Source organism: Thamnophis elegans, chromosome 3 (genome assembly GCF_009769535.1).
Source record: "Thamnophis elegans isolate rThaEle1 chromosome 3, rThaEle1.pri, whole genome shotgun sequence".
Lineage (NCBI taxonomy): Eukaryota > Metazoa > Chordata > Lepidosauria > Squamata > Colubridae > Thamnophis > Thamnophis elegans.
In genome coordinates, this window is record NC_045543.1 from 67,433,483 (window position 1) to 67,451,690 (window position 18,208).

An 18,208-nucleotide genomic window follows, 5' to 3' on the forward strand; every position below is an offset into this window, starting at 1 on the left:
TGTCGCCCTGTCTCAGCAGTGGTGATGGCCAGATTCTTAGTGCAGGAGCGAAGCGCCCCTGAACTTGCCTTTGTGTGCCTTTGTCGTGTTCATTTGCTGTTATGCCCACTTTTCCTACTCTGCTCGCTCTCACCTCCCAGATGTCAGTTGCTTTTCCTGTAGAACTGCCAGTGTTGTGATGCCCCACCAGCCAGCTGGTCTTCGGTGCACTGCTCCTGGGCTCATCAGTCTCTGGGCATCAGATTCCCACCACCTAGTACCAGTTCAGGGGTTCCTCCACCCTCTGAGAGAGGGGGGGACAGAGATAAAGAGAGAGGGAAGAGAGGGATGGAGGAAAAGAGTGGGAGGGAAAGAGAGAGAGACAGAGAGGGGAAAATAAACAGAGAGAGAGGGGAGAGAGAGGGAGGGAAAGAGAGAGATGGAGAGATAGGCACAGAGAGGGGGGAAAGAGAGGGAGGTAAAGAGAGAGAGACAGACAGACACAGAGAGAGGAAGGGAAAGAGAGATACAGAGGGGAGAGGGGGAGAGAGCTATAGAGTGAAAAAGATATGGAGAGAGGGGAGACAGAGAGATATAGAGAGAGGGGGGAGGGAGAGAGACAGAGAGATAGGGGGAGAAGGAGAGGGGGGAGAGAGAGAGATACAGTGAGAGGGGCAGATAGATAGAGAGACATAGAGAGAGATACAGAGAGAGAAGTAAGATAGATAGACAGATAGAGAGAGAGATAGAGAGATGTCAAAAGGGTTTTGTGGTTCCTAGTGTTTTTTAACAACTATTCTCTGCCCTAATGACGCTGGGTAGGCGTGGCTGGGGGGATCATGTGACTTGGGGGGAATGAGTGAGCTTCTCGGCCTTTTGGCTAAGATCAAGTGTGTAGTGATGTCGAGTTGGCCACGCCCCTCAGGTTTTGTGGCTCCCAGTGTTTTCTGTGAGAAACTGGTCCAAATGGCTCTTTCAGTGTTTAAGGTTGCAGACCCCTGCACTAGAGTCAGACACAATGGACCTTTACTTTTTTTTCTGTAGACTGAGAAGAATGTTATTTATAAATGTCATTTAGAGATAATGATTCATATGAACAGCCATCATTGGTAGGGCTGGGCTATCTATTGGAATGAATAGGACATTTTTCTGTCAGGTGGGCCCCTCATGCATTCTCCACATGCTTCACAGATATAGAAGATTGGAGAGTAGGTAAAAATTCCAAATACGATTTGATTGAAAGATAGCTTCTTCAAGAGGGGGCACATTAGTGCTTTCTTCAAGGCAGATAACATCACACCTTCCCTTTGAGAAACATCAACAACCTCCTGAATCTTGCTACTGAAATCCCACATAGCAGATGAAGGAGCTAAGAAAGATATGGATTCAGCCCACAGATGAAGTGCTCATGCTACAATCAATCTTATCTATCTCCCCAGGTTCTTTAAACATATGGATATGTTTTGCAAAAACCCTTACAATGGAATTCATTAGGTTGTTAAAATTTTGATAAAGGGACAATTTGCTGTTATTATATCATAAGATAAATTGGATGGAACAAAGATCTTTTATTGTGAAAAAATAAAATATTGATGTTTGTTACCTTTCAAATATATTGAAAATCTGAGAAAGGATTTAAAGAATTCTCCACTATTTGGTTGAAAACATTTTAGGAGAATTGAGAATTATGAAACATTACTAATACCTTAATATTATAGAAGACAACTATTGACATACCCAAATTAACAATGGATAAAGTATAATAAGGAACTAGTGGACATTTTGAATCTAATTTTGTATCTTTTTTAATCTCAAGAGTGGCGTTTAAGATAAACCATAGTTGTTTGGGTTCACTTCATTCTAAATATGCTGAAATATTTAGGATGTCAGTTCGTATTATATTATAGTTGTTTACATTTCCAAAATATTGATTATTCTTGGGCACTGTTCAGTGAAGAATAACACTTCTTACATATCTTCTATTTTGCTGAGGTGTAGAGAGATCACCAATACAGGTAGTCCTCAACTTGTGGCTACAATTGAGCCCCAATATTTTGTTGCTAAAAGAGACAGTTGTTAATTGAATTTTGCCCCATTTTATGACCTTTCTTGCCACAATTGTTAAGTGAATCACTGCAGTTTTTAAATTAATAAGAGTTGTTAAGTGAATCTGGTTTTCACATTAACTTTGATTGTCAGAAGGTCACAAAAAGAGATCACATGACCTTAGGACACAGGAACAGTCATGAATATGAGTCAGTTGCCAAGCACCTGCGTTTTGATCATGTGTCCATGGTGATGTTGCAACATTTATGTGAAAAATGGTCATAAGTCACTTTTTCAATGCCATTGTAACTTCTGAGAGTACTACATGAACGGTTGTAAGTCAAGGACTACTTCTACATATTGAAATAAGCTCACATCTATTTAGGCAAAATATATTGGTTAAAAGAAGCTCTTTTCCCTTCTACTGAGTATCCTTTCAAATTACAGTTCAAATGATTGACAGTCAGTCTAGAGTCGGGCTAGGTTAAAATTACTGAGGTATTGTTTAATCATTTTTATTTAAAATTTCCTAGAAGGTGTTACTGGAAGATCCAGTGACAAAGCCTTTGATGAAGCAGTTTAATTCATCTTAATTGCTAACATTCAGATTACAAGGAATCCCATGTTTGTTAATGACTTGGTTGCTTTTCTCATAAAGCCCAACCTTTCTGTGATAGTGGAACTATGCCAACTGTTTCACTACTGCATCTGTATACATTACTAATCATTAAAGCTGAAACATACCCTTCCCACTCAATGTTTCCTCTGAATGTTCCTAATGAAAATTACTGGGAAATGTAAATATCCTTGACAGTTCTGGGATATGTAGATATACTTGACTACAGCAGTGTTCTGCTTGTCATAACATTTTATTTATCTATTTTTCTTTATTCCTTCACTTAATCATAAAATCTGCATACATCCAAAATTTAGAAATTTAAAAAGTTTCATTGTTCAAAATTACCTCGACATTTTAATTATTTTGTGTGATTGTACTGCTTTTCTTCCTTTTGAATGCTTTGTATTTATGTCACAGCTGATTGGCTAAATATGTACCAACATCAACAATAGTGCAAGCTTCATATCTAAACTAGATCAAGAACTATTTTATGCTGTGTGATGTAAAGTGATTTTGGAATCTGATGATGTTTAAGCTTTGCTATTGTGCTGTTTCAATTGAGGTAAATTAATGACATACAGCCTACGTATATTAGTAATAATATTGATTAATGAAAACACATCTTGGAATAGGCAATAAGATTACTAACTCTACTGGTATAGTTGTGTTCCCTTTGAGTGTGGAAAGCATAAGGTTAAAGGGGATGGTTGTAGTGTAGTAATTATAGTTGTATTGTTTAAGAAGTAATTTACAAAGGAATAAGCAAAATGATAACGAGTTGGAAATGGAGTATAGTAGTAACAGAAATGATAAACGTCTAAAAAATCAGTTCCTGGGGAGCATACTGTAAATATAATGGTACTTATAATCGTTGTCCCTTTTATGAATTTTAGGCATCTGCTGGACTAGATGATTGTTTGATTTGAATCCGCATGGATGCTTTTATACTCTTTCTTCCATACTTTGCTTCAATATTTTCTAACAAAATTATTTTCCAACTGTGTTTCTGTATGAGCTAATCAAAACATTGCTTGTAACTGATTTTTGAAGACTCTTGTGATTTGAGGTATAGAAAATATAAGTTATTGCTGTATTTCTTTGAATGCTTTTGGACTGAGAATTTCATATATATTTTTTGCCACCGCAGTATTCCTGGGTGGCAAAAATTTCTGTCTATGGAATAGAATATTTGATCTCAAAAGAAATATTAAAAATATAAAATGCATACTTTGATAAAAGTGTATGTGATTTTGAGCCACTCATAAAACTGTAGATAATATATAGATTATACTAGTGGGTTGCAGAGTAATAATAAATAATACTTTGCCTGGCTTTGTGCCATAAAAGAACAAGAAATAGCTAAAACTGTGAAGATACTGTATTTCCTTTGTGGAGATATTTCCCTTGTTTTTTCTTGAATAATTTCTAATATCATTATTGTATTGAGTTTTTATCTTTACAACCCACTCAGAGTCATTGAGAGTGAGTTCAGCAACCATATACATTTTCTGAAATAAAATAAATAAATACCATTTCATTTGTTTATTATTTATTTATTATATGCCATGTTTATCTTGAATTTAAGACCAATTTTCCAAAATAGGAGAACTTTTATAAGAAAGTCCAATGTTTATTTTAAACCAGTTTGCTTTCTATTTGAAAATTTGAAGAATAATAAAATAAAACTCTGCGTATTCCCAATGTGTTCTATCTTCTGAATCAAGGATTGCAAAAAATTGAATTAATTATTTGTTAAAAAGTTATTAGATTCTTTAGGGCCTTCTTCAGATAAGAAGAGAAAATTATTCACCCAACAATACATTTAAATGTATGACTCAAACATACTTCTACATTTAATATTGAAATTTTAACTTTGATGAATAAACCAAACCTGTAGTTTAATTTAATTTTCTAAAATGCTAAGACCATTTCTTTTGATCAGGCAGCTTCTTGTTTTGGGGAAGATGAGGAGAAAACAGTTGCTTGCTTCAAAATGTTCAGAAGTTCTATCTTTCTAACAACAAATACTAAAGCCAGAGAACTAACAGTGAGACATTAAAAGTGTTGCATATGACAGTTTCTAATATTTAAAAAAAATTATATTTCAGTTTCTCACTTTAGCTTCTTATATAAAGCTATCACTCTTGTGGTAGCCATAATTTTGGTTCTAAAAGTTGTGAATTTATGAAAAATTTTCTGTGCAATTTAAATTTAAATTTTAGGGGAAGAACATGTTATGGCTAAATATTATATATTCCTGTTTTACTACACATTGGACTTTGTATACAGTAATTAGAATTTTTAATGTGAGTGCTTATCTGTTGCCTTCTCTGAGTCATTTTCTCCATATTCATTTTAGAAATAATTGCAAAACAAGAAGGGAAATATGAAAAAAAATTGCTTGCAAAGTTATCTAATATCTACCCTTGGGAAATACTTCTCCTTCTTTAACTTAACACATACATTAGGATCTACATCACTGATCCTTTTTATATAGAACCCAAACTACATATCAAAGGTTCACATATTTTTGCTGATAATTTGGAGTAAGGTTCAGTTTATATGTATAGATTTTGCACAGAGGTCACGTGCCATCAAATCAATACAAAAAGTGTTTTGTGTGAAGCAAGTGAGGAACACATGAATCTCCATGTATGTACAAACGTTGAAATTGCTTGCTTCTTTCAGTCCCAGCTGTGAGAACTACAGATGTCATTTGTCTGAGAGGAACAGATGCTAACTCTACTCCCTCCTCCTTTCTTTGGCACCCTCAGAAAAAGAGAGATGTTCCATTAGCTTGCCTCACAATCTTTTTGATTGTGAAGCAAGCCTTTAAAAAGCTGTAAATCTGCCTTCTCATTACAAAGGGCAACAATAGATTGATTTATGGTAAATGAACAACTGTTGAGCTTATGTAAGCACAATGCATGAAACTGCAACTTAGCACTGAATTTAATAGAGGCCACATACTACTATTGCGCTATTTGGGGAGGGAACTTTGAATGTAATTAATTGAAGGATTTATGGCTATAAATATACTATTTGTATTTCTCGGTTAAGTTGAACTGAAATTGTTCATTCAATGGACCATTCAATGTAACTTGAAGCTACAGCCAGCCTGTAGAAAACTGGTTGCAATACAGAACAAGGTGAGCATTGGAGACCAGTTTTCAATTGGCCAGAGATAATCAAACCACAAACTCATCTCTTTTCATTTTACTACCGTGTTTCCCCCAAAATAAGACAGGGTCTTATTTTCTTTTGACCTCCAAAATAAGCACTTGGCCTTATTTTGGGGGAGGTCTTATTATTTTTGGGGTGAAGGAGGCGGCGAGTGTGGTCACCTCATGGCTGCTCCTGTGTTGCAATATTTTGGGGGAGGCTTATTTTAGCGCATGCGCTCAAATCCCAATTGGGCTTATTATCCGGGGAGGTCTTATTTTCAGGGAAACAGGGTATAACCTAAAAACAGATGATTTGTAGCAACTTCACTCTTTCCACTTCTCTTGATAATTCTACAAGTCATCGTGGTTGCCACCCTTTGATAAGTGTGAGCAATAGGTATCTCCCTTTTTGTTTATTCATTCATTCAGTCAGTCAGTCAGTCAGTCAATTTCTATAACTGCCCAATTCAATCAATGACTCTGTGTGACTTACAATTATAATTTTTATTTTGTGACTTTCTGATGGAGGCATCAGGAACCTCTCAAGAAAGACCAGCCTCCAGGAACCTTGGCAGCCTTTCCTACCTCACTTTACTCAACAATATTAAACTATTTCTTGGAAACTCTATTGATGGACATACCAGTGAAAGAAAGAAAAATTGTCCATGAATCAAGTTTTATTTCTTTATTGATTTTGTACCAATAATAAATATCCTATTTTTGTTAAACATTTCTTGCCCTTCATTTTGCTGCAGAAATAAAATCACTCATTTATTAAATTATTTTCAGTTAATAATTGCTTGAGGAAAGTTGTAACTTATTCAAGCAATATATATCAGGTGACATCTTTTGAGCAGAAAATAAGGATTATGTGATTGCGGCTGATTGGAGCGATGCTGAAATGGGAGAAAATCCTTGGGAGTAATGGGCCCCTAACTTCTGTGAGTTAGCCCTGTAAGTTGAGGTACCTTTATTGAAAAAAATTTACTTTATGGTGAAGTGTATCAAGTGTATGGGTTACAGACAGAAAAGTTTTAGTAATATACAGATAAGTAAAGTTGTGTGTTCTCATGGAATGAAGAATATGTACATGGAAGTAAAGGAATATATGTACTTGAAAGAGTTAAAATAGATGTCAAAAATATGAATTAATGTCATCTAAAAGTTATATACGTATAAAAGGAATTCATAGATTGCTGATAAGTGTGTATCTAGTGATTTATGATAATGGAAGAACCAGGAATGCATTTTGTACAAATGAATATGATGTGGGAGAAAAAAAAAACCTATTAGGTAACATTTATTTATTAGACTTATATAAGTAGCATGGTGGCCTAGAGGTGGAGCTCTCACCTCACAGTCAGGAAACTGTGAGTTCAATGCTAGGTAGCGGCAGATATTTCTGTCTCTGGGGGCAATAAGTAATTGCTGCAAACTCCATGTAGGTATCAGGAAGGGCATCCAGCCAGTAAATACTTTGTGAAACATCCTGACCTCAGAGGTGAGGAAAGTCCTCAATCTCTTGATCTTCTACAAAGGGGTCAAAACTTGACCCTGTGGCCTGGCATGGGGGTGGGGGCCCACAGAAGACCCTGCAAATATAGGGCTGGCTAATGTCTTGAGAGCTCCCACACACACACTTGTAATAATCCAACATTAAATAGTCATTTGATTTTTCCTTTTGATGTTTAATTGTCATTGTTCTATCTAAAATTTTAACCGTAGTTTAATTTTTAATTTTAATGTTAATTTTTATACATTTTTTATCTATTGGTCATATTATATGGTACACTACTCAATGCCCCTACTTCAGGGAGATGGGCGGTTTAGAAATATGAAATATAAATAAATAAATACTAAGACCAAGGGAAACAAGTAACTGATCCATCATCTGCATCCATTGATCTCCAGGTTCCAACTTTACACATATTTTTTTTCTATTTGCTTTTTGAGCAAGCAGGCCCTCCATCTCACAATAACCAACTCTCAAACCTTCTTTCACTCTTAACACACAAACAGATATGCCACCCTGCTTTCACATGGTCCAGCAAGGGGGGGGGGTGTCTGCTGCCCAGAGAGCCGGTGAGGCAGAGACCTCTACCACCCTACCCTTATTTCTTACTTGAGGGCAGCAGGCAGCTCCAACCCAACCTACCCCATGCACCTGCCACCCACTTATTAAAAAGTTTCTGCCAGTCCTGATATTTGCAGTCTGCATGCCACCATACAAGATATCCATTAAACTTGTCTGCCCTGAGATCTCCAGCACAATGTCAGTCCTGCCCTAACTTCGTTTACATAAAAAACAGAGAAGAGCTGCCTAAGTGGGGAATGTACCACATAGCCGACTAAGTGGCAGCTGAAGAACCAGCTCCCACTCCTATCACCGCTGGTCACCTGACCTTCAAAATTCTCAGCTTCCCCAAGGGTCCTGCGGCCTGATTGCCACTGCCACTTTGCACTGCCATCACATGCCAGACCAACTGACCTGTCATGAATAGTTAATTAGGAGAAGTAATTCGGTAATTCAGGGGGCTTTGGGAGGACCAGGAGAGGCCATAGGAAGGCAGGGTCATAGCAAGCAAATATGTGCCATGGATTGTGGTGAGCAAGGGCAGCTGAGGAATAAGTTGAATGCAATTTTGAGTGCCTAAGAAATGTGTGGTGGAACAAGAGATAGGTTCAAGAATGAAGGAGTTCTAAATGGATGTGAAAAGAAAAGTGGAAAAAGACCAGGAGAAAAGAAGCAAATAAATACATGAAAAGGGAATGAAGGGTTTGAGAGGAAAAAGAGGACTTGGAACTGGATAGAGTTGATGAACTCCTCAGAAGGAGAGAGGAAGTGAGAATCTTAAAGAACAAAAATAAGTGCTTGAATGTAGTAAAAGCAAGCGTAGTTCGTAAGCATAGAAAAATATAGAGGCTATAATGAAAATTTAATTAGACTCATTTTCTTTCTGTTATCTCTTACCTTTATGTTCTTTTACTTGTTACCTCTCTTTTCCTCACTTTCCACAATATTGTTTATTCTCAAAATTAACAGTTTGGCAGATTGGCATATATGATTATACACAGTGGAATTGTGTAGTGCTATTATGCTGTCATAGATACCCACGATACAATGTAATGCAATAAATATTCCTACAATATGTAATAATTATCCTCATACCACCTATTTGGTATTAAACAATTTTAAAGCTATTTTCATAGTGGTCAATCAGGTCCTTTACCTTCTCCGATCTTTATTCTCTACTCTGATTGGAAGCAGGTCACAGACACACACAGCCTTAACCCTAGCACAACCAGTAAAGATCACAAAACATTCTGCAGATTTTTCCTTCTAAAATTCTTTCATGTATTCCAGAAACCTTACAGCATCATGAGCATTTTTCTTGAGAAACAAAAAATTGCTGCAATTACTTGTTATGGGTCCTGCTTCTATTCCCTAGCCTTTTCCTTGTTTAAATTAAGCATCTTCATACACAATCTTTTCAGATTATTATAAAGTTGTTTGACAGCTGTGGGAGTAATGTTCTTAATATACAAGCTTAAGGAAAATATAGGCCTTTTTCTGTGTCATAGTTTCTCATTCGTTCTACAGTTCTGTCTATAATCATTCTACATTTTTAACAGCTTTCTTCCACTGGGTATTATCCAGATAGTTTGGCAGGATATCTGGAGGATTTTCAGCAAATATAGCTGGAAGGTCCAATTTATAGGCTCAGATGGCCTTACTAAATCAAATTCACTAATCATTTTATTAAAAGGTTAACCAAAATTGGGCCTATTCACAATTTATTGCTGGACTATTGTATAGGATAGTGATGGTGAACCTTTTCGGTACTGAATGCTCAAACCAGAATGAGTGTGTATGTGCGTGTGCCGGAGCTCTGGAAACCCGAAGACCAGCTAGCCAGCACACACATACCTGTTTTTTGGGTGTTTTCCATGCCTTTTTCATGCTGTTTTTCAGGCCGTTTTCTGGTACAAAAAAACAACCTGAAAATGGGACAAAAAATGAGACAAAACGGCCTGGAAAATAGCCTGGTTTTTGGCCATTTTCCATGCTCCGGCACCTGTGAAGACCAGCTGGCCAGAAACCAAAAGAACAGCTGGCAATGTTGTGCATGCCCACAGACAGGGCTCTGCATGCCATCTCTGGTACGCGTGTCATAGGTTCACCATCACGGGTATAGGAAATACCTTTGTACATGGGACCTCTGTAGGCATTCATGAAATGAGTTTGCAACTTATGTGTGCATAGTTGTTCTGTTTTGACTCTTAATGGTATGCCTATTGCCTTCAAAACCACTAATGGGTCTTCCACCTAGAGTATATGGGATGAAAAAGAAAGTTTGCCCATTGTGGATAATGTCTTATTCCTTTGTGTAATCACGGGAAAGTGTGTTCTTCCTTCCATTTATTGCAAAGTAAATGTGACCATTTACTGTATCTTTGTATTTTGTTTTTGTTTGTTTTTTGAGCAAGCAGATGAACTAATTTTGTGTTTTTTATTTTCTCTTGACTCTGCCACATTCTCTCCTTTCCAAGTCTGAGCAACCCAGCCCCGCAAGTTCAAGTTCCAGCTCTAGCTCCAGTTTCATACCATCTCAGAACAGCCGACAGCAAGGTAACATTAAAAAAGGAAGGGTGGGGGTCATGTGCTTGGGCATGCAGGCAAAAGGATGGCATTTTTATTTTTAAAGATGGATTATCATCCTACTAGGGATAGCTCTAAGAACCTTTATCCTCTCATTTTATTCATGCAAAACATGTTGAACTGATAATGAATCATAAGACAGGTAGCCCTTGACTTAGAAGCATTCATTAGTCACCATTCAAATTTACAACAACACTGAAAAAGGTGACTTACAACCAGCTCTTGCACTTAGAGGACTGTCGTGGCATCCTTGTGGTCATTGGATCAAAATTTGAGGGCTCAGCAACGGGTATGTAGTTACAATAGTTGTAGCATCTGGGGTCATATGCTCACTATTTGCAATTTTCCCAGTCAGCTTCTGATAAGCAAAGTCTGTGGAATGAAAGCTGAATTCACACAACGATTGCATGATTCACCTATTAACTGCAGTAATTCCCCTACCAAAAAGGGTTGTAAAATCAAGTACAACTCACTTAACCATCTGGCTTAGCAAAGGAAATTCTGATCCCAATTGACGATAGTGAGTCCAGGACTACCTGCAAGAGCTTGATAGCTCAGTAGGTATTTGAATTACATTCTCCCCACTCCTAGGCTGATCCTAGCATCACAGTGCTGTGGCAATTCCTAGATCATTAAGTTTAACTTGTTAACATCTAAAGTAGTTAAATTTTAGTCAGCATTGTACCTTTCTTCAGAAATCAATCAACTGTATTTCTAGTTACTTTGGATTAGGCTATGTCCCAATAGAAGATGGTAGCAGCTTAGCTGCATAAACACATTTTTTTGAACTTAAAAAGTACTTTATTTATTTATTTATTTGGTTTATTTGTGGCCCATCTCATTTCAAAGTGACTTTGGGTAGCTTATCAGCATTAAAAGCCTGTTAATTTATCAACCACCTCTAGTGTGATACTCCCCTGTTGGGGTGCCAGGCCATTTGCTCACCAAGCCCTTAAGGAAGGTCAGAAAGGTGGAAGCCAATCTCACCTTAGGGGATAAGATGTTCCAACAGGCAAGAACTACAGAATAGAAGGCCTTCTCCTGGACCCTGCCAGCCAAAACTCCTTGACTGACAGGGTCCGCAGGATGCCTCCTCTGCTGGTGCTGGTGGAGTGGGCCAGTCCCATTGGGGTGAGATAGTTCCTCAAGTAACCTTGACCCATGCCATTCAGGACTTTAAAAGGTAATAACCAACACCTTGAATTGCACCCAGAAGCAAACCTGCAGCCAGTGCAGCCCACGGAACAGTGGTATAATTGGAATTAAGATGAATTTTGCATGATACATTTTAAAAAAGTAGTCCTCCAAGATCTATCTGTCTTAAATTTGCAGAAATGAGTAAACCAAAGAACCTAAAACTTGTAATGTTAAAATACTCTTTTTTTTTTTACAAAAGGAAACAAATATATTTTAAACCTTTTTTAAATTTTGACTTTGGAGTTATCAAGAAGTTAGGATTTACATACTGTATGCAAAAACATATGTTTTTTTCATATTTAGATATGCAAAAACATATTGTAGTTTATATTTAAATAGTTGAGGGAGTTCCCATTGTGTTATTCTTAATGGTAAATAGCACAATGTTATGAATCTAGTTTTTTAAAAAATTAAGTAAAAATGCTTTTTTCCAGTTCTTTCATCAGTTGATATTTCTAAATTTCTTCACACATATTTTTTCCTGATTATAAGAAAATTCTTCCTTTGCCAACTGATTACTGCTTTTCAGGGAACATTCGAAACATATATAACTTCCATGACAGTATTGTAATTGTATTATTATGTACATAACAATATGAAGCCTGTATTTTAGCTGTCGTTAGCAGTCACGTGCATCAACTTCTTCCCGAGGCTCTATGATGCCATAATGTATCAGCAGAGTATACATATGGATCCAAGCAATGTGACCTTTTATAATTGATAGAAATTTTGTCAACACACAGATTTATGCCATAATCCTTCAACTTTTCAAATCTTGATACTTTGTGATCTTCTCTAATTCTCTGTCTTTTACTCTACTATCCTATTTATTCTGGTATAAACAACAAGCGATTTAAAAAGGGTTCAATTGGCAGAGGATCGTTATTATGAGGAAAATAGGAGGAAGATATTAAGTATGTTCATTGCCAACTTATTGAAAATTATAAGAATAAAGATGAGATATAAATGAAGAAATAACCACATGGAGACAAAACAAAACAAAACAACCAATTTTTCTTTTAAGCAGAAACACCCTTGGAAATGAATGAAATCAAGATTACTTTAAACTGTTAGTACTGTTACTTGAAAACTCTTGCTCCATTGCACTAAGCCACCATTTGTTTTAATCATTATTTGTTAAACAACTTTTTGTGGTTTAGCCACAGTGGCTGGATTGACACGGTGTGCTAAACAAGCACAAAAAACTATGGTTTACGGCAAAGTATAAAGTTGGCTAATGACTATGATACATGCCATTAAAACATGGGTTTATTTGGGTTACCAAAAACAAGTTCTTTTATAAGCCACATTTAAAAAAACCTAGTTTTGGAAGGTAGCATGCAGTTTTTAATACTTTCTTAATGAATAATTGCAGTCAGTTTGGGCTATAATTCCTGTTTAATACCAAGCACACACATAACTGGAATTTATCCTGTCTATATTTTAATAATTATTATGATCATGCAGAAAATTGTAAATTATTTTATGTATTTAAAATTTGTCTTTGTTGTTCTTTATTTTAGCTATCTTGAAAGGTATAAATTAATCCGTTTCTCTTCAGACCACATAGGTCTTTTGCCTTTCTGAATTAATTAATAAAGCAATTAGTAATTTAACAACAGCCAATCTTTATTTTGGCATAGAGCAGCATATCACATTGTAATTAACAATACCACTAATGATGATGTTAAGAATTAAACTATTCTGTAAAGCTGTTGCTCTATTTTTTAGTGGCAGAATTATTTTTTAGAGCTTTAGCTCAGAAATTAGCTCAAAGGTTTTTTTCTTCTTGCTTCCCAACCTCTGGGCAGATTAAATATTTTTATTTCCTTCTGGAAACTAATACTTCTAGTAAATGTCTGTAATGTTATTAAAATATGGTAACATTTTAAGTATCTAATTGTAGAACTTTTATTTAATACAACTTTATTAGTGTAGGAGGCTTAGGATCTCTATCCAATTCTTGGATAAAAATAGGTCTCTTCTATTGGAATTGACACACTTTATACATATGAGCATGCAAAAAGCTGGCTTGACCTGATATTGACCTTAGACTAAAGAAGACAGCTATATTCTAAGTAGATCAAAAACAGGCAGACAAAGAATGCCTTGGCTAGAGCAACTTGTAATCACAGTGATTTATTAGACTATGACTTTCAATACACGGATTAGTCTAGCAAAATGTACTGTTACTGTGGCCTCTTTAGATTTTTCCAGTATAAGATACCTTTAAGGGTCTTTTATAGCATCTTATTTTGCTTTGTTTTGTTTTAAAGATCCATTTGGTTCTGTAGAATGCCAAGTTGCTTTACTTAACATTCCAAGGGGCTTATTCTGCAAACACTTAAAACACTAATCTCCTTGTTGACAGAAATAATCCTGTTTTAAGTCAACTGGTCCTTGAATAAATTTACTTTTGTTTAAGCATTTGCTTCATAAGCTCCCCCAAGCAGTGCATCTTTTGTTTAATGATCAGATCCTTCTTTCGCCTTTCTTAAAAATTTTGTTAGAACTTGTTTTATTATGAAGCTAACCATAAATAGGCTTCATGTGAATTCCTATTGTTGAACTGTGTCCCTTTTTGTTTTTATTCACTAGGTCCTTTGAGGTCTATAATGAAAGATCTGCATTCTGATGATAATGAAGATGAATCTGATGAAGCAGATGAGAATGACAATGACTCTGAGATGGAAAGACCTATAAATACTCACGGAGGAAGTAGAGTGCGCAGGTTAGGAATTAGAAAAATAAATTCCAGATAATTTGACAGCCTAAGACATGCGAAAGATAGTAAAGAGATTTATTTTAGATTTTGAGATAAGCCAGAAATATTTATTTGATTCATTAAAACACTGCATGCTAGAAAAGAAAACAATATGCAGGGATTTAAGGAAATTTTAAACATTTTAAGAAAGAATCTGGGAAGTTGTTTTAAAAGCTCAGCATGCCAAGAAAGAAGAGTAAGGTCTCCTGCACTCTATAGTCAAGTGCTCCATCTCCCTCCCTCCTTCCCTCCCTCCCTCTCTCTCTCTCTCTCTCTCTCTCTCTTCTCTCTCCTCTCTATCTCACTCTCATTTTCACACTATATGTATATTGTGCTTTTAATTCTTTAGGCCATATACAGTGAATTTCAGAAATAAGGGAAATGAGTTGAACATAGCCGAACTGTAACAAAGGCTAATTGGAAGCTGTTATCTTAGGAAAGGACATTAAATTATCAGTTATAGGATGGAAACATCTGGCTTTGTAAAAGTACTTGTGGAAAACTTTACAGCTATACTTAAACATTAAGTATAATGTGACTGCAAAAAAAAGACAAACATGGTTTTGAACTGCATTAACTGAAATGTAATTTCTATTTCATGAGATGTGATAGTTCCATTCTGTTCTCCACTTCACTACTACAGTGAACAGTTCTCTGTTCTGCAATTTCGGTACAATTCAGATAAATTAGGACAGATGTAAAGAAAGGACAGCGAGGATCAACAGGGGGACTGCAAATTAAGTTCTTTGTGGAGAGACTGAAGAAAGTTTTAGCTTTCAGAAAAAAACAACTAAAGGGCAGCATAGTCATGTTCAAATATGGGATGTCGTATAAGAAGGCTATGACCAATTTTCTGTCATCCCAGGGTCACAGGACATGTAACAATGGTCTTGAGTTATGGAAATAGACTTATTTGAAGGCGTAAGTAGATCAGGGGTGTCAAACTCATGTCGTTACAGCAGCGTCATATGATGTATCAGCATTCCCCCACCCTCTTCGCTAAACCAGGGCTGGGCATGGCCAGCATGTGATGCATCCAGGGCTGGGAGTTTGACAGCCCTGGAGTAGACGGTGACTTCCTAACCAATAAAATGGTTTTACTGTGAAATAAATTACCTAGGGCAGCAGTGGGAACCCCTTGACTTGGAGCACATTTTTCAAGAAGTTTTTAATTTTGATTCCTTCCAAAGCAGTAGTTCAAAGTTAAGACATAAATGGCCAAAGATCTGTGAAATTAATATTTTTTGTCCCACTTGGTTTACAAAGGTACGTTAAACTGCACTTGCTATTTTCATATTCCCTGGTTTGAAAATACTATTTTTGAGATTCTTCCAATACACTTCTTCCACCATTGTCTCTCCATCATAATACAATATTTATTTGTTTGTTTCTTAAATCAGGGGTCCCCAACCTCTGAGCTGTAGCCGGCTGCTGGGCTGCAGCCCATTCGGAACCGGGCCACACAAGTGGGCTAGTGGAAGCACATGCAACTCTACTTATACAAGTGACAGGTGCTCATGCTCACACGCAAAACTCCATTTGCATAAGCAGCGGACAAGTGCCTGGAGTGTCCAAGCATGGGTGCCCAAGTACTGAGTTTAAATCTTTAGTGTAGCCACGCCTCCTGCTCGCTTTGGAGTTCAGTTTGAAAAACTCAGTCATCCTAAAAGGATACATTGAGGAGATCCAGTCCTTGGAGAGCAAGCTGGACTCTCCAAATTAGTTTAGTATAGCCTTTTATTATTTTTGTTTCACTGTGTAGTGTTAGATAGCCTTAGGTTTTGTTATATTTTTGTTGGAAAGCATTTCTCCTTATTTCTTCACTTCCCTCATGCACGGATCAGGCAGCTTGGAGCTAATCAGCCTTACGTGCTAACATGCTGTTGAGGCTGCACCGGGAGGTTCGCCAGCGGCCACTAGCGAGCTCAGGGGCAAGGTAGGAGGTCAGGACCCCTGGAAAAGCTGTCGGACGACTCTATTTAGCCCCAGAGGCTCTTCTGGGCTCTCCAGATTGCCAACAGCAGCCCCGGTGCCATTCTAAGCTTGTGGTAGCCATTTTGAACAGTAAAAAAGGTGCACTTTTAAAAGTCAAGCCATTTTATTAGTGCCGCAGCCTGATCCTTCACAGATTTCCACTGGGAGGGGTATTAATCGAGTGGCCTTGCTCTAGGTCTCCAGGCAGGCTTCCCCAGGAAGATTCAAAATAGTGGCTGCAGGGAGTTTGGCTTCCCCAGGCCATTCCCTGCTTTCTCTCAGCTGCATGGATCTGCAGGCACCCTGGGACTTCCAATTTGGCGCCAAAACTCATTGCTGCATTCCCTGTCTGGGCCCATTGACTCTGCTCTCCAATTCCTCTGGGCCACCTCTCATCTAATCCAAGTGGCTGCTAGCAAGTTCAAGCATGGCCAGCAAGAGTGTGGACAAAGCCAAAGATCAGACAGGACCTCCCGTCAATAAGCACAGCAGACCCAATCCTGTGGCCAAAGGTGTTAGTGCAGCATGTCCTACAAAGGGCAAGCAGCCCAGGTGACAAAGGGTGTCTAAGGCTGAGGAGAGACTGGCAGAGAGACGACAGAGAGAGAAAAGCAATTTCAGAGGGCTTAGGGAAACCAGGGGTTTGACAAGGAGCTCCCTCTATCTGCTGATGATCCTCCTGTCCCTTCCATTGTAGATCCCCCTCCAGAGGAGGTTCTATCGGTAGTGGATGAGGAGGATTTTGCATTCTCCCCAAACCCCTCTAGGGCATCTCCCAATTCTCTGGCCTCATCCCTAGAAGAGGAGTACAGGGATGAAGCTTGTTTCCTGCTGGAGGAGGAGGGAATTCCTACCTCTGGGCCAGGCCCTAGAGCATCGCCCCAGAATCAGGATCCCACTCCTGAACTGTCACCAGCAATGAGGGAGGTGGTTGCAAAGGCTATATCTCAGGGATTGCATATAGCATCCAGCAACTGAGCCTCACATTGCCTCTCCCAGGCTGTGCTAGAGCCAAGGCAAAGGTCCCTGACTCTCAGGCACAATTGGGCAGGGTCTCTCCGCCTGCCTCCTTGGCCGTCAGCGAAGCATCTGACACTGAGGAGGGCATTTAGGAGGCACTGGACTTGTTGGAAGACAAGAATAAGGCCCCTGATGTTCCTGCATTCTTGGGCTTGTTCAAGCCCTCTATGTTCCGGGCCACCCTCACCAAGGCTAGGGCCTCATCTATTCAGATGGGACTTCCCGCTCAGTTGGATAAGACTTCCTCAGACCAGGACAATAAGACACCTGCCGGATCTCAGGATCCAGCAGCGGGCTTCTTCAAGGAAACCACCCCTCCCCAAGATCTGGTTCCAGCACCCCAACTCTTCCTGGATGTTGTCCAGCACCAATGGGCTCAGCCAGGGTCAATGGCTAACCCCAGTGGAGTGGATAAAAAGCTCTACTGCATGGAGGCTGGAATGGAGGATCTCTTGAAGCTCCCCCAGGTGGATAATCCCATAGTGGCCCTGACCTCGAACTCGGTTCTTCCAGCGGATCTGCTGGAAGGACTCAAGGCTGAGGACAAGAAGGCAGAGAAGGCCTGTCATAAGACTCATATGGCCACTGCGTAGGCCATGAAAGCCTCCTCTTCTTCTTCCTATTTCAACAGGGCAGCCTTGTTTTGGCTGCGTAAGTTATTAGCCAATCTCCCAGCTAGCGACACTAGATCTCGCCAGGATGTAAACAAAATAATCACAGAGGTAGAGTATTCAGCCGACGCCTCCCTTAATGCCACCAAATTCTCATCTAGGGCTCTTGCCTCC

At 38.3% G+C, this 18,208-nt stretch overlaps 1 protein-coding gene across 2 annotated transcripts in view; it reads left to right on the forward strand.

Annotated features, from left to right (window-relative positions):
• The window catches only part of MLLT3 (MLLT3 super elongation complex subunit), a 133,148-nt gene that overhangs the window by 102,916 nt on the left and 12,024 nt on the right, over positions 1-18,208 (forward strand). For both annotated transcript variants that reach the window (XM_032214170.1, XM_032214171.1), the window contains exons 7-8: positions 10,360-10,438; positions 14,264-14,396. In XM_032214170.1, coding sequence (XP_032070061.1) covers positions 10,360-10,438; positions 14,264-14,396 — 212 coding nt within the window. The remainder of the gene's footprint in view (positions 1-10,359; positions 10,439-14,263; positions 14,397-18,208) is intronic.